The 22,267-nt window shown below is 40.7% G+C and overlaps 2 protein-coding genes across 2 annotated transcripts in view; both read right to left on the bottom strand.

Annotated features, from left to right (window-relative positions):
* The window catches only part of LOC103396514 (rho GTPase-activating protein 29-like), a 25,490-nt gene extending 20,486 nt beyond the window's left edge, over positions 1-5,004 (bottom strand). Inside the window, exons 1-2 of the mRNA XM_008334633.3 lie at positions 4,818-5,004; positions 3,572-3,913 (exon numbers count right to left, since the gene is read on the bottom strand). Of these exons, the coding sequence (XP_008332855.1) occupies positions 3,572-3,851 (280 nt within the window). The 5' untranslated portion in view covers positions 3,852-3,913; positions 4,818-5,004. The remainder of the gene's footprint in view (positions 1-3,571; positions 3,914-4,817) is intronic.
* Positions 5,005-5,977: 973 nt separating this feature from the next.
* Positions 5,978-14,709, bottom strand: LOC103396513 (activin receptor type-2B). Its single transcript, XM_008334632.3, has 11 exons — positions 14,658-14,709; positions 12,553-12,760; positions 11,789-11,904; positions 11,539-11,690; positions 11,273-11,416; positions 10,960-11,103; positions 10,095-10,243; positions 9,852-9,966; positions 9,598-9,736; positions 9,325-9,455; positions 5,978-9,136 (listed from the first exon to the last, which is right to left on the bottom strand). Exons 1-11 carry the CDS (start codon positions 14,707-14,709, stop codon positions 8,942-8,944), a joined length of 1,545 nt encoding a protein of 514 aa, XP_008332854.1. The 3' UTR covers positions 5,978-8,941.
* Between the last annotated feature and the right edge of the window lie 7,558 nt (positions 14,710-22,267).

The following is a 22,267-nucleotide window of genomic DNA, read 5'->3' as shown; positions in this document are numbered from 1 at the left end:
CTGTGTGAACACCAAGATACAAGATAAAAAATGATCTCGTGCAACAGTTCCTGAAAACAAGAAATTCTTTCTGAGAATTTCCTTCCCTGAAATTTTCAACAGCTTTGAGCAGCTAGTAATTCCGGTAGTTAATTTGACTGTAGATCTTCACCTAACCGGCCTTTCACCTAACATTAGCCTGTGGAAGGCAATATAGCTACAAGTGAACATTTGTTCTAAAGGAATGCAGAGTATGCAGCGGAGATGGGGGATGGAAGTGGGACAGCAGCTCAGCCATGTGTGGATGACTATTTTTATCCCCATTAAAACACACCTGGTGAGTTGGTTTCAGTAAAACAGACTAATAAGAAAAATACATGAAAAAAACAGACATATATATATATATATATACTGTATATTTTTTTATTTATAAAATTGACTTTTACTGCTGTAAAACCATGATACTTGTACCATTACTTGTACAAGAATATCTGTTTATAATGTTCTTATAAACAGCAAATTTTTATTTTTACAGTAGTGAGATGATAAAATGCATGAGTTTGGGCCACATGTCGGGTGGGTGAGGGTGAAGGTCATCTTCCTCCGTACAGTTCACGTGGCCTCACATCCTTTTCGCAGGAAAACATTCTTTGACAGCCTAACTATTGTTAGACCACAACCACAGTGCAGTCCAGAACCTGCTGAATTTATACTTGTACTTCACTTGTTTGTGTGAGTGCGAGTATAAGTGAAGTGGGTCCACTGAATGCAATCCAAACAGGCCTTCTTTAACTAAATGTGCTATAGGCATGCACTGCCTGCAGCCAAGCACTGGCAGCTAACCAGGAAAGGAACAATATCATCTTCCAAGCAAAACCATCCACAGAGTTGTGTCTGTACCAGTAGGTATGTGACTCACTGAGTCAGACCTGCTCCGCTGCAGGAGGAACACAAGCCCGTCAAATCTCAGTCGTAATGACCTGCTCCGCTGCAGGAGGAACACAAGTCCGTCAAATCTCAGTCGTCAGTTTCACACAGTGCTCCAGTATCAGACCTCACCCCATCACAGGCCACACTGTTGTCCACAAACCAGGGATCTGTATTAGCTTAACACATGCTGTTATTACACAAAAACAACTTCTTAACACTACAGGAAGTAAAACCACACGTCTCTCGTCTGTTATGTTATTTTAACAGACCCTTTTCTGAAGCAGAAAACGACTGGGTGTAGGATTCGCAGCCTGAATGTTTAAATAACAACAACAAAAAACAAAACGTATCTTGAATTTATGTTTTTTGTGGCAAAATTAATAAGTGTAGTTGCATTAACTATTTAATTAATTAATAATGTCAACACTTTAAGGTATGCGCGGAATTACACAGACTGTACTGTATATCCAATACTTCTACTGTCCATCCACGTACTGTCCTTGCTCTAATGCACAGCCAATACACATGTTGTCATTTACACATCCTGCGAGAAAAATTTTTGGTTTAACCAAAAGCACCTTCTAGAAAATACCTACTTGACACTCAACATGCATTAGTGTGGGCTTCACCTTTAGGTCAGACACCTGCCTTGTGTCAGACCAGCCTCACTGAGTGCAGACCAGTATTTAGGTCTACTGACACCAGCTGTAGACTGATTAATATAACTGAGGACAAGAAAAAGAAATCCCGACACGTTTTACAAGGAAAAAACGTTTTTTGGAGATTTTTCTTGATATTTGTCTTTACAACAGAAACATCTATCTGCTGTTATTTGTCTTTCTTTTCCAGTTATATTTCATATATAGACTGATGTATTCTATTTAAAGCCTCTCAGACAGAATGATCACTGACAACTAGGACACGTGAGAACAAAAAGTTCAGAGCTCTAAATAAAGATCCTGTTTAAAAATGAACCCAACATTTGCTAATGACAGCACAGACAAGTTGAAGAATTTCTTTGTTGCTAAATTGTAATTGAAACGACTTCGGCAACAAAGTAGCTGCATCTTGCACAAACTTATTCCACAAGATCTCTCAGGTTATTGTCTGCAGAAAGGAAACAAAACAGCAAATGCCATCAACCACATCGGACAAAAGATGATTGACATTATACAGTCGTGTGCTATGATTTCATTCCCACCTGCTGAATGAGTGACGCTGTAAAAAGGGGAGGTAAATAGCTCAGATTTTTTTGTGATGGCTCAGAACAACACTCAGCACGACACAAGGCCTAGCTTACCTCCCAGAGGCCTCACTCCTACAGGCAGAGGAATGGCTAAACAACCAACTCCCACCACCAGACGTTTAGTGCGACTCGATGAAATAAACACAATCTATTTTACCTTTGGGAATTTTTACTCTACGACATGATGTAAAAATTATATTGCCTTGCTGTTAAGCCAGGGAAGTGCAGAGAAATTAAAATAGAACTTAATACACTCGACACAAGCTGGTTGACTATTATTAGTTAATAATAGAGTCCATGAGCTAGACACCTCGTAGTATTCAACGGCTTGGCTCATTAGGTATAAGTGCTGAAGTAAGTTTCAGTTTGATGATGGGGCTGTCCAGGATTTCCTTATCACTGTACGGTCTGTGGCAAACAAAATGAATCAACTGTGACAGAATATTGTTTAGGAGCACTAAGGACAGTTGTGGTGCAATGTCGGGTTTATATGATGAGTGTGGAATAACGTTAGTGACATAGAGGGTTAGGGAGTGGTGGCATGACCTGCTGCCACAGCTCAGAAAAATCCAAGAAATTTGACTAAAAGGTGACACCGCGTACACTGCTTATACCGAGACAAGACTTGAAAATTTCCATACTGACTACTCCGTTGTTGCAACATTCACCTCCACATGAAACACAAAGCAAAGACTGCCTTTGTCTGACATCACTCAGCCATTGACAACACATCAATAAAAAGTAAAAGTAAAGTAAACCACTTAATGGTTATTTCATTCAAATACATGTTTAACACAAAGATAATAATGTAACTTTTATAACACGAGAGAAATGAGCAGCCGTGATTAAATCAGCAACTACACACACACAGTTGCATACAGTGCTTCGACATCAGTCAAGTATTTTGTGGTTATTGTTGATGCTTGTCAACAAGAGCCGGTTGTTTGACCCAGCTGCCAGCACTGCAGCATTAAAGCAGCAAGGCCGTTATCACACTTCACACTGACACAACACAGGTGGCCATCACAATGTCCAGCACTGGGCTCTTGTTATCTGTAACATAACAGAAACACACACAGCCTCTCTGGACAATTTATCCGGAGGACCTTTAAAGTGCTGAGAGAGCAGTGGGGCTCTGTGTCTGTCATTAACATCTGTTTTGACATCCATGACTTCACTGAGACTTAATGTGAAACCCGTATTCAAACAGAAGAAGGGAAGAGTTTCGTCAGGCTTGGGATTTCGGTCCTTTCGCTTCCTCACTTCCTACCTCAATAAAATACTAAATTACTTAAGGTTTCTCAGCCGGGTCTGATAAAAAAACATCAGCTAAAGCAGAAGTACTTAAAAGGAAGTTTTTAAACATATTCTTAAATCAACTTATCCACCCCCCTGCTCCTTCCATACTATACTTACCCTTGTACTGGAAAGCATCCTTCAGATTGAGCAGCACTTCAGCAAACCACCTCACATCATTCACCAGTTGCATCACATACTCAGGGTCCATTCCCAGCGCCCCTACTGGCCGAGACAACAGCCCCATGCTGGTCAGAGGGTTAGGGTTCCTAGAGCTGCGGCCCATATCCAAGGTTTTGGTGGATTTCGATGACAAAGATCCAGTGAGAGCCTTGGATAGGGGTCGTGGCAGACCCTGAGGGTGCTTTATGCCACTGCTGCTGCTGCTCTTCCGTAGCATCCCAGCAGCCAGTGCTGCAGCTGCCCCTGTTTACAGGGAAAACAGCCCTGGTCCGTGGATGTCTGAAAGAGAGCGTGGATGAAAACAGAGACTAGTCAAACGCATCCATAATAACGCTGAAACAAATCATCTACCTCCCTGTTTTCAGTAAGTCTATTAAGTTTTACTTATTGACATTCATGCAGACGTTAGATATGAAACAATTGCTAAATAAATACTATGCCTGGTTACATTATAGCCATTATATTATTTACTTCAGAAGAAAAACAAATCTAATGCCTTATTAAAAATGACACATAAATTAGTTGTTTTTTTATCATTAATGTATACATAACATTTCATCACCATAGCTTAAAAGTGGTTCTCAAAAAAATCTTTTTTAATTATTAAAAGGTACATACAGAATAGAATGGATTTTATGATGGGCTTTTCCTATTTTTATAACTCGATTTTTAAAAACGTCTATATCAACTTGAAACCACGCATATACCCTTGTTTTGAATTAATCTAGTTTTTATGTAGACGTAGTATAGTCGTTCACATCTAGTTCACGAGAGACCACTAGGAATGAGTAATATTATGCAGTAACAAAAGTCAATAAATTATGAACGGATGACTAACTGCAACGTTTATGATCGTTTTTCCAACTAATACTGCTTTTTTTTTCTGGCTATATACTTCACGATAAACGAGTACTTCAATAAAGATGGTAGAGAACCACTATGTAAAGGTGTAAGTACAGCAAAGGCGTGAAAACACGGTCTTAGATCCTCAGTAAAACACGACTGTTGTGAAAAATGAACTAATTAGAAACACAAAAAGCTAAGAACACATTCACAAAGAATAAACCACTGAAGCTACGACCACACTTCTTCCGGACGAGGAGAGATGCTATGCTGGTTAAATAACTGCTTTGCTGGCAGAGCTTAAAAACCGACACACAGTCACAAATACACATGTACTTACCCGCCCGACGGTTTTCTGACATAATGTCCGTTGATCCAAACAACTTCTGCTTAAAAGTGCCTGTTAAAAAAACGAACACATTTATCTTGAAAAAAAACCAAACTTCAACAAAAGCAAAACCTTTACTGCTGTGCGTCACTGTACATCAGCAAGCTCAACTATTCGTAACTCTCAAGTCAATCCTAATTTACCATTTGGCATGACACGTGACTCCGAGGGCGCGTTTGATTGGTCAGACCAGTGATGCCTTCAGTGTCGAAAGATTTAGGGTTTTTTGCGATTGTGGTTTTGTTTCCAAATACGCGTCAAACAATGTTACGAAAAACAAATGAACTACTGATCAAATCTTAAATATTGACAGCGTATATCTAACACAGCCTATATCAGAGACTATAAGTCGCTGATGTTCATGTTATTAATAAAAAACAGTTTTATTATCACACTTAATAGGTCTACTGTCTTGTTATAAAAACGTGATTGTTACCGTAAATATACCACAGAAAAGAGAACAATATCCAGTGACTAATAAGACACTGGTAATTAAATTCAAGATGGTGAAAACAGAATTTAATTGTTTTCAGTTGGTTATACGCCAGTCTTTGGCTATTTTAGGAGTAGAAATATGTCAAGTTAGTCACGATTTGGTTTGTTTATTCTTTTTGCAGCTCTTGAAACGTATTTATAACTATCTCTGAATATTTACACTAACACGCATTTAGATATGTATTTACATTCTTTTCTTTTCTTTGGCCTTGTAATAAGTTTGTTTGTGTCTGCTGTAATGTTACATAAGTAACAAATCACTTCCAAAATTAAATTAAATTGGTAAAATAGTATGGTAAATGAAACTAATGTCTAAACTTAATGTATAAACCATTACTCTGTATTACTGAATGTTTTTGAGTCTTATGGCAGTAAATTCACAGTGATCAAAAACTGTAAATGTTTGTCCACATAACCGTCAATTATAAAGACAATTACCCACTTTGTTTCATACAAAAGGTATTAAAAGCCAATCCTAACGCCACATTATTGCTGCCCTCTAGTGGACAAATGTAGCCTAGTCCCTCTAACTAATTCTGCAAATAATCCTGAAATAAAAAAACTAAAGGAATGTTTTGCACAATTGCTGTGTGCACCTTTGAAGAAAGAAAACAGCATTTTCAAGATTATTCAGTATGTATTTTATTATACAAAAGATGGGATGTATTCTCATCTAGTTTATATTTCTAGGCATTTCCACTCACAACTTCCTTTCATACTGTTTTAGTAAAACTAACCATCATATCATCCACTCACACACATTTCACATAAACAGGGAAAGTCACAAAATCCAGTCCACCATTCATTCACACTCAGAGAAATTAATATGTAGTAAATAAAAAAGGCTTTGTGTTCACAGAATACACACATGAAAAGGAAGGTACCCTTTACATTTGTCAAGTAAATATTTACACAATAACTGATACGCTTCTCTTTTTTTTTCTTTTTGAAGACGAGACTGACTGTTAGTGTTACTGCTAGTGTTATAAGGTACTGCATGAGGTAAGTATTTTGTTTTCTGTTCAGAGGAGCTGAGCGTAAGACAACATGTGGACTTTGCCATCAATCACAGCAGATTTTTTTCCAATATGAACACGCTTTTTTCTGGCACATTACATACGAGCACCTGGGTCATGTTCAGTTTGCAGAAAAAAAAGAAAGAAAAAGTGAGGACACCTACAGATGTGCCCTACATCAGGAATTGGAACCTGAACCAGGTATGACATTTTCCACTGATCTGCAGGATAAAAACAGCCCACGTCACACATGTATGTAATGACAACTGTGGTATTAGAATAATATTGCTGTATAATAAATATTGCTGGACCCTTGGACCACACCACATCATCTTAATGGGGATGCATATAAAAACAATCAGTCCGTCATGTGGTTTGCGATTAGTTTCAAAACATAAAACATTTTTCTGTAATTTTCTGGGATGTCTTTATTCTATATATCCTTTACTAAAACTGCACAGGAGCAAGCGTTACAGCCGACTATCCAAAAACAAAATAAAATCAATACCAGCTTTCCACAGCACCAATCAAAGCACAACAGTTTAGCCCATGTGTTGTCCACAGTGGCTAAACAGTGAACGAGTCTGACCATCACATCAGCAGGTTAATATTGAGGTAATACTGTTCAAACTGACCCCCCAGTGGTCAGTGGCAGAAGTCATGCACCTAGAACCATTAGAGATTCGTTTTTGTAGCTTGCTCTGTTGCTGCTGTCATTAGGATGCATTCAGACGCAAGTGCTACGCTCCAGAGGAAGTGACACTATTATTCATAGAAATTCATTATGCAACCATTCCTGAAAATAGATTTAGGAACCACAGGGCTTTTTTTTTTTCTTGTCCCGATGTGTAGAAGTAAAACATAAAAAAAATCCCTTTCCATTTCTGAGAACTGTAATGCCCTGATGATCTTTTTTCTTTTCATATTAAAACTGCTCAGTGTTCCTGCAACTGTGTGTGCAGCTCTATATACAAATATCTGCCTCTCTTCTTTTAGGTTTGTACAGCATTAACACTGCGCCCGACTGGTCAGGTTCTATTTTAAAAGTATCTCCACAGACAAAGAGGCCAAAACTGGCAATAAAATATCTCGACTACTAAAACACAATAAAAACACAACTTGATATACATGTAGAAAAAAGCCTGAGGTACTTGTCAGAATATCTGAGGTCAGTCTGGAGGAGTAAGCAGGTGAGGGCTTACTCGGATAGAAAACAAATAAAACAAACAAAGAAAAAAACAAAACAAGATTATAGCCTCACGTATCACCATGGATAGTTATCACATGTTAGCGTTATATTAACAAAGATACATGTACATCTACATATCCTTGAGTATCCTGGAATAGTCACAGCAGCATAACGGACATTCAACGTATGGTGTTTTTTCTCATGTTATGGTACAACTATGGCATTGCATTTGTAGACAAAGGCAACCATCTGAGCTCTCCTTGCATGACGTACAGTGACTGAGGTATCTGGAGACTGGTGTCCAACCAGAGTCTGTAGTGAACAAACACCCATGAATGTTAAAAACATACATGTTTTCTTACACATGGTATGGCCCTCACTGGGATAAATCCCAACTGATACTTAAAAAAAATATATTCTTAATTTCATTCAGTTTTTTCTCTCCATTCACACACACACACACACACACAGATAAAATTAGAGAAAAAAAAGTGTAACATTGCAACTCCAGACAGCATCCATCAATGCCCATGGCACTGGCAAAGGAGCAACTCTGAATTTCTTCAATTAAAAACAAATGAATCCAGGAATACATCCATGGTTGCTAGCTGGATAGCTTGGTTCTTCAATTTGAGAACATGATCCAAAGAAATCTCCTGGATACCTGAGAGGTAGTTCCCCGGGGACGAGAATGCTGTCCCAAAAAGTCCAACATGTCCAATGTAGGCGTCCAACTCATATTGGACCTGAGTGTTTTTCCTCTCCTCTCCACGAAAGTGAAACAAACTGTGCTCCCGCTCTTTTGTTCTTGCTTGTCAATCTGCGGCGTTAGCATGTACAGAGTGAGAGAGAGCACTCCTATGTTTATACATCGAGAAGCGTGGACCCCTGAGGAAGAGCGATATATTTGTCTAACAGTCTCAAAAGGGTTCCTCCGAGGTGTGCAGCACGTTGTCCAAGGTTTGGAGAAAAAAGTTCATTAAATTTGGCCACAGCCAATCACGACTAAGAGAGGAAAAAAATAATAAAATAAAATAAGCAAGAACTCATGAGGTAATAAAAGAAGTCTAACACAAAAGCAATACATGAGGTAATGATGACATTTAAGATTTGACACATGGATGTTATTGGATGTGCCCATCGCATAGCTTATTACTACTTCAAAACTACAGCAGATGGATGTGTGTTAGTAGGATTGGACTTTAAAACACTGAAACATTTGAGACAAAAAGAAGAGAGAAAAACAAAATACCAGTATTGGGATAAAATAGCAGCTGCATTCAAGTCGCTGTTGTTTCTGTTTAGAGTTTTTCTTTTAAATATTCACGGAGATCCGCTGAGTTCGTCCTTGAATAGTGAAAGGTGGCGTCACCCCATTAGGTGCTGGAGTCTTTAGGAGGTAGGTCCTCGTTGGTGAGAGACGTCACGATGCAGACGGGGCCGTCTGAGGTAGTGCTGCTTATAATCCTGGCAATTTGGCTGATGCGCTCCTCAACGCAGCCGGCAGACAACCGTGCCTCCGCATCGTGGTCCCAGCATTCCTCAATGGTTTCACACATTTGGTTCAAACCCTGCAGAAAGTGAAAGAATACAATAGGTTAAGGCGTTGGCGAGGCACAGACTTTTTCTTGGGCAAAATGGCTAATGGTTCGTGGAACATGACCCAACACGATGGGAGTCACATTTACAGAAAAAACAAATGCTTAACATCCAGAAACTGAATCCAGGGATGGGATCCTTTTCCTGAATGTTTACTCACAGGATGTTTGAGCCAGCACTCTTTGAGGACTGGACGCATCTTTTTGTGCACAACCACATCCTGCAGGTCCTCCAGGGAGGGATGTTGGCCAATTTCCTCCTCAAACGGCAGCATGTACTCACCAACTGTACCTGAAGTGAGGCAAGGAGTTCACAAAATGAAAAAAAAACAAAAAACATTTTTTAAGTCTAAGTCAAATAAAAGCCACTTTAACCTGTACTGGTATTTCTGACTAACTATTATTATTAATGAGTCAGCGGGTCTTTGACTCACCATCAACCTCTGTGCAACGTGACAGCAGCTCCCAAAGCACCAGACCCATGGCGTACATGTCTATTCTCAAGAAGGAGTCTCGCTGAAAGTTGATTGCCCCCTCCAACACCTCTGGAGCCATGTAACGCCTCGTACCCACCTGTAGGGACACATTGATTCCTATTATTTTTATATTCCTCCAAGTGCAGAATACAACAACTGTATAAACTGCATGAACTCTGTAAGATAAAAAATACAGCCAGGCTCATCTGTACCTGGCCGTGAGTGTCTCCAGGAGGTTTGCCTGGTTCAAATCGCACGGCCAGCCCAAAGTCTCCGATGATCGCAGTCAAATCATTGCAAAGCATCACATTCTTGCTCTTGAAGTCCCTTTAAAAATTAGAACAAAGACGTCACAACAACCCAATAACATCAACAAACGACCCAAAGACTGGGAATTTCCCCACAGTGGGGCTAATAAAAAAATCTTATCTTATCTGAGACCACGCTTCTCCTACCTGTGAGCAATCGTGGGTTTAGGCCCTTCCCCCTTGTAGCTGGGAACGTCCTCGTGGAGGTAGGCCAGGCCGCGGGACATGCTCTCTGCTATGTGGCACAGTTCGTTCCAGGTCACAGTGTTGCCCTTCAGGTGATCCGTCAGCGAGCCCTGCCAAAAAGCAAGATTTAGATTAAGGATTAAGAAGGGCAGAGGAGCCTGGTATTCGTTTTCAGTTGAAAGAATAAAGTGTTTGTTCCAGTCGACAAACCTATGGCCCATAACAAGCTCAGATGTTGGTTATATTGGTAAACTGAACCCCGGAGACTGAGACATGATAGGATCTTCACTTTTTACGGCACAAGATTGGTGCAAATGTTTAGCATGTCATTCATTTAACTAGCATCTCATGTACTTTGTCGAACGTCAGATGACGTCATGTCTGCAAATCAAAATGCCTCACTGGCTTCACACCAACGTAAATGTTTCTACCGTCTAACTTACTGTTTCAGCATTTGCTGTCAAAGATAAGAGTAATTAGCAGAATGTTCTGCCGTTCTTCTAATTACACTACGTGAAATTAGTCACTTCAGAATTAGTGCTGTTTGACATGAATTGTCGCCTTACTTTCTTTCTGAATCCAAGCACCACTGTATTATCTGCTTAAGGCAGACTGTGCACTGCAAACCTGCCATAACTAATAACACTCTGTCTTCAATTTTGTTTAGATAAACATAAGCCACTGCCAATATTGGAGAGCAGTTCAGCCCAGCAGCCGACTCTGAAGGTGCTTTATGAAGGTACTGTATATGAGGGTACTGTATATGAAGGTGTCTGAAGGTGTATGTGAGGCGTGTGACACATGGGGAGAGTAAATGTGCTCTCACCCGCTCGTGGAACTCTGTGATGAGCCACAGCTCCGTCTCCAGGTTGCTTCCGTGCTTTTCTGCCGCAATGTAACGCAGTAGGTTTTCGTGACGCATTCCCGGGGTCATGAAAATGTCTCGCTCGTTCTGCCACGAGTCCTTATCCTGCACAGACACACACCGCAACAACAGAGTTACACTTTCAGTGATGTTTGTCTTGCACGTTACTTGGCAAAAAATGGATTCCATCCCTGACATACATCATCCAGATTACCTGAATTATGTATGTTAATTAGAAATGGCTACAAGTCAGTGTTTAAAACCACCACTGTACCTGAACAGGGAAGATCTTCACCGCCACATATTCACTCATCAACTGGGCCTTCCAAACACAACCAAAGCGCCCCCTAGCTTTAATTTCTAGCAGCTGCAGAGGTTTCAGGCCAACCAAGGGCGATGGAGGTGTGGGGCCAGGATCCTAGTTAACAAAGGAAATTAAGAAAAATTATATTAAAAAAATGAAAGAGTCTAGGAACTCTTTAAGAGTGTGAGAGACAACCGCCTCATGAAAAAAACAAAAGTCAGCGTGGCTCGACTTACCTCACTGAGATCCACATGACCATACGGAGGTTTGCGGTGGCGGTACATCCACAAGGCCAGAACCAGGGCCAGGGACAGGACACACAGAGGCAGCAGGGAGTACACCAGCACGTTGAGCAGAGAGGGCACTCGGGGAGGAGGACGGATTTTTACTGTCAAGAAACAACACGTTATCCGCTGCTGTGTTAGAAAAGCTTAATACAAAATCCAATCCAACCAGAAAAACTGAACACATTTTCTGGATGTGCACCTCGGTTGCCGCCATCAATGATGTCTGGAAGGTGAGTAAATCGCTCATTGCAGTAGTTGCCCTCACAGCAGCAGAAGAAGACCTGAGGGTTTTCCTCCATAGACACACACTCTTGCCTTTAAAAAAAAAAAGAACACATAAATCAAATCACCACGACACTTTTAACCCACTCAACATTGCCCACCTGCTATTTTCAGCCACCATTTTATTGAGCCTTTCACTGAGATTAAATTGACCAGGAGTAGATTTACTTTTCCGGGTCCCATCAGATTCCCACTACGTTTGTAATTACAGCTGAAGCAATTTCTCTGGAAAACTGTCCGTCACATTAGCAGCTGCAGCTGAAACTATAATCTGAATAAACTGTACATGTTATTGAGGCAAAGCTTAACAAAAAAATAAATCAGCTTTTGGTTTAATGTAGTCACATGTTGATCATCAACATTCTTACTGAGAGACTTAAATTAAATGTCATTAAATCAGTATTCAACAAATTCCAGCCTGGTTTTAAAATACTCTTTTCACAGAAACTCAATAACTTTCATGTTAAGAGTGGTGTAAACTCTACAAACTAATAATTCCTGTTCCGTTACCACCAAAGAGACTGTGTATAACTGCAGGTGCTGGTAAAAACAGTAATAATCACACAGTAATTATGACTTTCTAAATTGGTCCGTTTATTTCCTGAATGAATTAAGTGGAGCCATGCTGGGTGTACCGCATTTTCTAAAACTTAATCTAAAGTTGTGGGGGGGGGATCCAACCTGTCGTAGCAGTTGAAGTCGTCCAGCCAACAGCCTTTTTTTACCAACTTGATGGTCCCTGAGGAGTTTAGCCAGGAGGCATAACAGTGCTGCCGCTTGTCCTTATCAGCCTCGCAGCGCTCAAAACCACTTTGGTTGGTCTTCTCTGTGCGCCAGTTGTCATTGTAGTAGACACACTCCCGGGTCTCTGCCTCGCCCAGACTGTACCCTGAAATGGACAGAAAGGCTGGGGTGAGATCACACTGTCATAAATTAAAAGTGATAGTGATAAAAGTGCAGACATATGCCATATGATCCGCTCTGTGCCACAAAGAAGCCTCTCTGAGTACAGCTTCCATCATCGCTGTGGCACATGGCCAGGTTTGGGAAGACACTGTAGTAAAAAAGGGAGTTCCCACAGACTTTACTGCTTAGTAATCATTTTACAGGAAAATTATGAAATTAAATTAGCAAGACAACACTGACGTAGAACCACCGTACACGGAGGAACGTCACGTCTACAGATAGCATTCCCTTAGAGAGCATCACATCTGGAAAGGCCGATAAGAGAGTCTTGCTTTGAGGGGAAACCAAGCCGGAATGTTTTCACAAAAAAAAAACAGTCCTGAAGTGGAATTCCTTTGAGGAAGTGTTTTGTTGTTTTGCTAATGGATGAACATAGGAACCATGGAGAGGCGGGACAAGACAACAGATTTCATTAACACTGAAGCAGATAACACGTTTTGTGCATGTCATTCACAACATCCTCTGGACATTCATGCCTAATCTTTGTTCAGAGAGGAAAAAAAAATAGTGTCTGTCTCTTTAAACCCATGCCTATGAGAGGCTGCCCATCCCCCTAGTTGCCCCACCAACCCATTACACACTTACTCTCACGGACACATCCGTTTAAACATACGTGCATTTGGTTGTCCAGCAGAGTAAAATGGCCTTCATTATTGCATACACCCCCCCTCCCCCAAACAAAAAAACAAAACAAAACCACGGGTGCATGTAGTGACCGAACATCGTGACGGGAGGGTGTAGAAAGGCACAAATACAGAACGGTGGTGTTCAGTGAACCATTGAGTGGAGATGGCATTTCTGATATCAGCAGTCACATGATCCGGGAGGACTTTTACTACACGATCATTACCCAACCCCCTCCCTCTGTCACTTAACAGAGGCTTATACCACAACAACGTGAATTCTGGAGAAGCAGCTTACTACACAGCCTCCCCTCCAGAGTGGTAATCTATAAACCATAAATGCATTAGCTGCGCTGCTATCTGGTACACAGGAGACAGCTGTGCCTCAATTAATTTTTTATTACAGTTGGAGGGGAAAAACACGAACTTTAAAGTGCAAGGAGGTGCACATGTGTGTGTGTGTCCATGAGTATAATGTAAATGCTGAGGGCTGAATTTATTGGTGTGACGATATCTCACATGAAATAAAAAAACAAAAAAAACAAAAAAAAAGAAAAACACAGGCTGGATTTAACGTTTTGCAGAGTATCGAGTTCAACAATCGGGAGTTGTAGAGGTGACAGCAAAGCTAGAAAGCTGACCTCTGGTGTTCCTATCGAGCGTCACTGATAAAAACTAATCAGGACAAAACAAATAAAGACAAGAGTAGGAGAAGTGAGGGTCTGGTTTAGGCTCTGACCACAAAACAGGAGTGCAGAGCTGAATTGTAGCCTCTAAGGTTTCAGGATGTTGATGCAGCTGCTGCCTTCTATTCCTGCCACCAGTGATAATGGCGAGGGGACGCGAGTGTTATAAATTCGGACTGTTATTTGTTTATCGGGGTTTACAAAAACAAACACTAAACCCACTGTAATTTATAAAATATATATATAGACAGCACATACAGCTACTCAAATAATTTAAGACTTGAAAAACAACGTGTTTACAAAAAGGAGAAAAGGCGATTAGGGGAAGCAGGATAAAAAGCCTTCCAGATAAACGGTTAGCATCCGGTGCTAACAAACTTTACAACGCGACACAAATACACACCTTACAAACGCGTCTTTTTTTCTTTTCTTTTTTTTTGGCAAAATAGCAATCATAAAACAAAAAGCCTACAACACTGTTGCAATTCCCCGAGCCATAATAACTGCTTACCTGCGCACAAAGTTCCCAGAAGAAGTGAACAAGTCAGCCATGAAAAAGACATGTTCCGTTTTAAATACAGTACACACAGTCTTCACCGCGCGTTCCGCCGCCAACATGAAAACTCCGCTCGTCCTAAAACATTAGTCCGGGGTCGGAACACGCACAGGCCTTTGGTGCTTCAGCTGAGTTTAAGCAGCACCACAACCAGCAGCAGCAGCAGCAGCAGCAGCAGCAGCAGCAGCAGCAGCAGCAGCAGCAGCAGCAGCAGCAGCAGCAGCAGCAGCAGCAGCAGCAGCAGCAGCAGCAGCAGCAGCAGCAGCAGCAGCAGCAGCAGCAGCAGCAGCAGCAGCAGCAGCAGCAGCAGCAGCAGCAGCAGCAGCAGCAGCAGCAGCAGCAGCAGCAGCAGCAGCAGCAGCAGCAGCAGCAGCAGCAGCAGCAGCAGCAGCAGCAGCAGCAGCAGCAGCAGCAGCAGCAGCAGCAGCAGCAGCAGCAGCAGCAGCAGCACCTTCTCCACCACAGCGCGTGTCAGTGGCCGCGAAAAGACGGGAGCAATTAATTGACTGCCTGCCTGTTCGTCCGCTGTTCTGTGCCGCGTTTCGCATCGGAAACACTACCCAAACGTCGAACGTGGTGCCTCGCAACCATCCAAGACTGCGAGCCGCTGCTATTTTAAAGCTTATCCACTTGGAATAGTAGCGCCGACGCGTTGGGAGGTCGGTCGGGGTTTATATGTATGTTACTGATCTATGTCCAAAATGGCTTCTAAATGGGGGAATGGGCTGCAAACAGGGAAACCCGGATGTGTAAACACAAAGAGGGGAATTCAGGCAGCCAGCGAAGTGACCTTAACGCGACACCGCACAGACACACACGAGCCTGATTTGGCTTTATTTTAGTTCCGTGTTCTTCGGTGTCGTCTTACTTTATCATACAAATAGCAATTGAACAAGTATGTGGTGTTGGTTGAAGGTGTGTGCTCTACACACTGCGACATTAGTCTTTTGCTCCCAGCCGATAAAAACACAACACTTGCACTTTTCTGTCGTCACTCTTGGTGTTTTCCTCCCCACTTTTAGCTTATCTACGTTTTTTTTAATTAAAAAATCCCACTTTTAGCTTATCTACGTTTTTTTAATTAAAAAATACTCTGTGGTCTTATTGTACTATAAAACATTAAAAACATTTGAATCATTTTTTGTAACATATAGTTAATTTAAAAATGGCCACACCATACAACAAACTCTTTTAATGTAGTCGCATTCTATTCAGGCAGTTTAGTCCAAATCAACAGTCTCCAACAGGGGGTTCGCGACCACTTGGCGGATCGTGGAAATACTGCAGGGACTGTGATTTTAAAAAGAAAAGTTTTCATTTAGCACACATTTAAGTTATAATGTGCTATTATTAAGTACTAATGTGCTATTTAAATAGCTTAGTACTGTGGCACATTGATCTAATTTATTTAAATAACAATAAATTGTAATTAATTAAATTCTTTATAATAGTAGTTATTACATGTAGTTACCTGCGATGTAACATAATTTTAATATGGTATTTTTGTCTTGCTTTTTTTGTCTTAGATATCATTTTTTTAATATCAGAAATGAGAGTTTAAATAATTTTCCAATGCATTCTGTGTGTACATCCATTTTGAAGTGGGAACAGTTCAATAACCCAAGTTTTATAGTTTATAGTTTATACATTAGCCCAAAGTAGATAAATAACAGTTTCTTTATTGTAATGATAATAAAAGGCTGGTGTATTCCCTATTGTACCACATGTCCTTAAACGGTAATTGTGAAGTGTGGGTTATTTAATAAACTTACGACGTGTCAGTACGTGGCAGTATCTGAGGCAAGTAAGTTTCTAATGTGAAAAAATGTCTGTCATAAAGTCACTCAATGCAAAGTTTCTTCTTAGCAATTACAGCACACTTTTCCTTTGTGCAAAATGATGGATTTCATTATCACAGAAAATCAACAGTGACATCGTTAAAATGCCATTAGGCCTCGCTCAGAGGTCCCTCTCTCTTTCTTGTCTCTGACATCCAGACTAATGGCGTGTTGGTGACACTCAGCCAATTCATGCAGTAAATGGCCCAGGAATAAGGTTAGCTATAGGTAATCGCTGTTAAACTAGTGGCGTTGAGTGCAACTCAAGACAAAGCGTTTCCTTATTAGGCGATCCTACATTGACCTTGTAACTTAATAGGGGTTTTGAGCGAAACCTTGTAAAGACGGATATTCTGTTGTCATGACGGCTGCAGAAAAGAAAGCTCATGGAGTCATCATTAAAGGTCCACACCACCACCACCACAGTGTGACATTCCCCAAAGTAGGAGACCATGCAGCAAAATGGTGCAATAGTTTACCCTGTTGTCTGTGTTTGTCTTTACATCTATAATGTTCAGATTGACTGATATGTACAGTAGACGCAGAACCTAGAGGAAAAACATGTTCAAAAAGTGTTTTAACTTTTAAAAGGTAAAACCATCTTTTTGTTCTCACCTAAACATGATAACAAATAGGTGGAGAACCTCTGGATAAACAGAAGGATGGACAGGTAGACGGATGGATGGATGATGCACAGGTGGTTGGATGGATGTATGATTGATATATTGATGCATGCGTGTGTGGATGGATGGATGGTTGGACAGCTGTTTGCATTTGTGCATGAAATTTATTTAGATTAGTGACACTATAAATAAATCACATCAAGATTAATTGTGTAAGTAGTTTAAAAAGTCTGTTTCTCCTCTTCGGGTTCTCCCAACTGGTGTATTTGTTTTATGTGAATTGCCTTTGGCCGCACTAAAATGGATTAATGACACTAGGTGGTAGCAGAGCTCCCCGGGGGCAGGTGCAGATGCTGCACTTCAGCCTCTGCAATATGAGGCCTTCTCTAGTGATTTATACACTGTGAATGTATTTGCAGAGTAACTTTTGTTTACTTTTTGACTGCCAAACATTAATTCATATGGCGAGAAAGAGCAATAAATGACTGAGTGACTTATCAAATTTTAATCACAGCATTTGGCGTCGTAGCTTCAATAGCCATGTGTTTATTTTTACTGACAAAACATTTTAATTTCCTTCCCGGATAAATAAAATGCCCGTCTATCTATGTGATAATCTGCACAAAGTGGTTTTCAGAATACCTCATAATCTAGTAATGGAGCCATTAGTATGAGCCAAAGTACAGCACTTAGGGTTTTGTACTTATGGAGTATAATAGAAAGCAATTACCAAATCATAGCCTGTAGCCAATGCTCCAGTGAAAAACGATGGTTAGGAATGGGGTTTCAGTATTAGAGGGTGAAATACGATTAAGGGAATTGTGTGATTACAACTTTATTTCATGATTTTATGGGGATTCTTCACAGCAAAATTAAAACACGGGTTAGTGTTTGGGGCAGGATCAGTGACGGCAGGGTTGCAAGGTTGGATCCCATGGAGCAGCAACACCCAGGCACAGAAAAAGGTAAAAGGACTATAAAATATCTATTCTTCTTCTTGCTGTTTTCCCTTTGCCATAAAATATGGGCAAAGAAAACGTTAAAACTTTCCTTCGTTTTTGAAAGTTCTGATGCACTAAATCGGAGCAGTACCAGTTGTTTTCCAAAATCTTCCATGTCTGTGTTTTGCTGATGCTACAGGAGTCACTGCCTGAGGGAGAAATAATAATCTAATAATCCAAGGAGAATCCCAGGGTCAGTGCAGATCCTAACCTCTGACGCTCACAGTCAACATCTGACACAAACAGCACTAGAACTTAGAGCAGGAGGAGAGATGATCTAAAGATAGATGAAACAGAGAGCAGACTTCAGGGTCATGAGATATTGGAGCCAATCCCAGCTGAGAACAGATGTGGGCGGAGAAAGGTCCACAGTCCATCATCAGATTCACACATTATTGATTCACTTCATACTCAGACCAATGATCAATTTAGAACAAGTATCCACAGGTCCACAAAGATATTTTTCAACAGTTTGGGAAAGTGCAGGTTGAAGTCTGAGAAACAGGTGCTTCTCTCAAACTGCACAGAAGGAGAGAAAATAGCCTCCTTTTAAGTATTGAGGTTGCGGTCCTCAAAAAGATGACTTGCGAGCCCGGGACAGACCCCGGGCCACCTTTTTAGGACCACTCATAGAGAGCTTCCAGTAAACCTAGTTACCAAATGGCAAATGCAAACCTCAAACATAATTCATGTCAAACATTACTGTACAGAACCAATATTTGTTTTCAGACAGCATTCAGAAATCTTATTATATAACTAATGAATTACTCCAATGGAAGGAAATGTCAGTCTATTGTGGTGCCGCTTTTAATACTTCTATATTTCATTAACCAGTAAACTTTCAAGACACTTTTTTCTTTTTTTGTGCTGCTGTAATCCAAAGTCCACCATTTTGATTCCTTAGCCTTCTTTGTTCTCCGAGGCAGATATTTGTTATGGACGTCTAATCACTTCGGTTACTGTACATGTCAGACCTCCACCACCTACAGCAAACACCCTGGACCTGTGAGTCACGCCTGTGTCCTCTGGGAGCCGACATCTCATTAGTAATTCTTTTTAAAAATAAGTCTTTGATAAACACAAGCATTAAAGAGCAATTTGACTCAGCAGTGGACACAGGGTGGACAAGTGTTGCATAATGCAGGAATCTAAACACCGGCAGACTATGACCCTGGAACACAGCACACTCAAGGTTTGTGGGAGGCTAAGCATATTGACTTAACCGAGATGTAGCACTTAAAGGGACATTACCATGACAGGGCAAAGTATGAAGTGGTATAAAAGGAGGGAAATTCAATCAATAGCCACCAGTCATTGGCAGAAACCAAGACAGAGAAGTCAGGCAGGTAGGTTTTCTTCTGATTCTTACTGTAATGCTCAGTCTGACAAGTGATTCTTCTCAATATGTTTCAATAACCCCTTAAAATTAGCTAAGACTTTCTCAAAGTTTCTATTTAAATTAAAATACAATTTATAAGATATTTCTCACTTAAGTACTACTATGTAGTGGTAAAAGCAATGGTTCTCAATTAGGGGCCCCTGGACCTCTGGTGGTTTACATTTCAATGCAAAGACCTGTTCCTGTTCTGTTAACCAGTTAGCTAGCATCCCTGAAATTATTTTGCGTTAGGCATATAATTAATTATTGAGAAAATAAGACAGCACTTTTATCCAGTTTGCGTTAAATGAAAACTATAATTCAAATACGACTGTAATGGCTGGTCCCTACAAGGACCCCTGGTTTACCTTACGTAATAAATTGTGTGCTTTAACTCCCACAGGCTGCACAGATGAAGAGAACAATGAAGCTGTTGGTCTTGGCTCTAAGCATCACCCTGCTGTTTACAGCTGGTGAGTCTGTCACTGATTCTCCACTGAACAAACTCCACCACAGCTGCTGCGCAACAAGGAAATGTGCTTTCAGCTCCTGCACAGGAGCACAGACACTGTCATAATTAAGAGACAACATGTTGCTGTGTTGTACAGATTTGTGGGCCAAACAAAAATGTATCTCATTGATAAAACAGAGTAAGATGGACCAAAAAAAAAAAAGATATAAAAAGTTCATTCTTGTCTCTTTCCTTTTCTCAGGTGAAGCGCTGGACTGTATCCGCTGTGTGTCTAGAAAGGCTGGAGGAGCCTGTGAGCGCAGTGTGGAGACGTGCAAACCAGAGAAGGACGCCTGTGCTGCTGCCAAGTTCCTCACACCACCGAGTGAGTCTCTTCCTACTGTATACTCACAGAAACCTTTGAATCATCGACACCTGCAGGGACACGGGAGTGGGTGCACCCAAACCGCAGTAAAGACAGTACAGTCCTGAAACCTGGAGCCTGGAGCCTGGAGCCTGGAGCCTGGAACACCAAAGGAGACAGTTTTATTATTTCACAACCAAATAAAAATCAACAAGAGCCAAAAATACATTTACACAATTTTAATAATGGAATAATAGCAGACAAAGTTTTATATGAAAAAGTTATACTGCATATTATAGTATAGTTAAAACTACAGTAGTAGTTATACTATAGTCCATAGTATTGCAGTATATAAACAATACAATACTGGTTGGTGTTATGCAAATGTTCAGTGCTGTGTGATGTTGCAGGGAGACAATGCAGAGGTTAAAGAGCTGTATGTGGTTTGGGAGCCACAGGTTGAACACCAATGTTATAAACTGCTGCACCAAAGCAGCAGATTTTTTAACAGCATAAATGGGCGTTATTGTTGATAATCTATTTAAATCATGACAAGTCAATACTGTTCCATTAACCTGCTGCCTGGATTATTAATGGACAATATTTTAGTTTAATCCATGTATCCTTGTTTTCTTTTCCAGATGCCCAATACCAGAAGTGCATGACTTTGGCAGACTGTGAAATGCTGAAGACAAACGCCTTCATTGACATAACGTGTTGCACTGAAGACATGTGCAACACGTTCCCAGAGTCTGCTTAAAGACGAAGGTCAGGTTGACGTGAGCAAGTGATTCACCCTGTAAACTGTTGACTATCTCTGGGGTGAACTTCATCTGATACTCAGAGGAGAAAAAAACAGAGGCAGTAGACGGAGCAGAGAGAATGTGGAAAAACGAGAAAGAGAGCGAGAGAAAGAGAGGAGTGGCTGAGATCCTGTTGAAATGGTAATAAATTGACTTGCCTCAGAGATGATGGCCTCATGTTTTGAATGTGTATGACCTTTGACAGCGGTGTATGACCTTTGGCAGAGGTCTCCTAAAAACAGACGTCACATGAAGCATCATCCAGTCTTTTATTTTAGAAACCAAGGTGTTCTCTTCTGTCTCCACGGTGGACTCCTCATAGATTTTTATTCCTTCTTTTATAAACAAACTATAAATTAAACAGATAAAAAGTTACTGGAACTTTTTCATGCACTTATCCAATTAAGGACAAAATATTGGAATTAACAATGGAGGAAGTGGGAGGACGGAGAGATCCTGGTTTTAGACCTGGAGTCAACAGATATGTTTGTGTCTAAATGTCTACAGTTATTATGTTATTATTATGTTATGCTATTATTTGGACCGATTCACAGAAGGTACAAAACCACAGTCATCAAAAAACACTCAACCATTGTGGCCGTAGTAATAACTCAGGTCCGGGCAGGGGGTACATAACCACTTTTTGCTTTTAATGATTACAATCAAAAACATTTGTACAACATTTTCAACATTAGAAAATGGATGCAGATTTTTTTTTTTCGGCTGACAGAAACTGCTATGCAAAACAAACGGAGAGGTGAATGGAGGGCGGGGGCGGGGGGAAATGCATTCTGCAGGGAGATGGAGTAGAAAAAGAAAGCTGTTTGTGCAAGGAGTCAAACAGCCGAGGGTGAGTCAAAAAAACATCTGTGTTTATTCGAACCACTTTCAGAGCATTAAATCCACAGACGCAACATTGACCTTCTATCTCTCCTAATTTGTGGTACGATGAAGTCATATATCTCATATCCTACATTGTAGCTGCATAATGAGGCTAAGATGCATCAAGCTAATACTGTCTCTAGTCTGGGTCGCACTTTGGCATTAGCCCAGCACAGCAACAACATCTTTTATATCAGATACAGCCAAATCATAATAATGTGTTCT

Source organism: Cynoglossus semilaevis, chromosome 20 (assembly GCF_000523025.1).
Source record: "Cynoglossus semilaevis isolate Cse_v1.0 chromosome 20, Cse_v1.0, whole genome shotgun sequence".
Lineage (NCBI taxonomy): Eukaryota > Metazoa > Chordata > Actinopteri > Pleuronectiformes > Cynoglossidae > Cynoglossus > Cynoglossus semilaevis.
The sequence above is the reverse complement of the archived record's forward strand: the minus strand, read 5'-3'. Positions and strand labels throughout refer to the sequence as shown.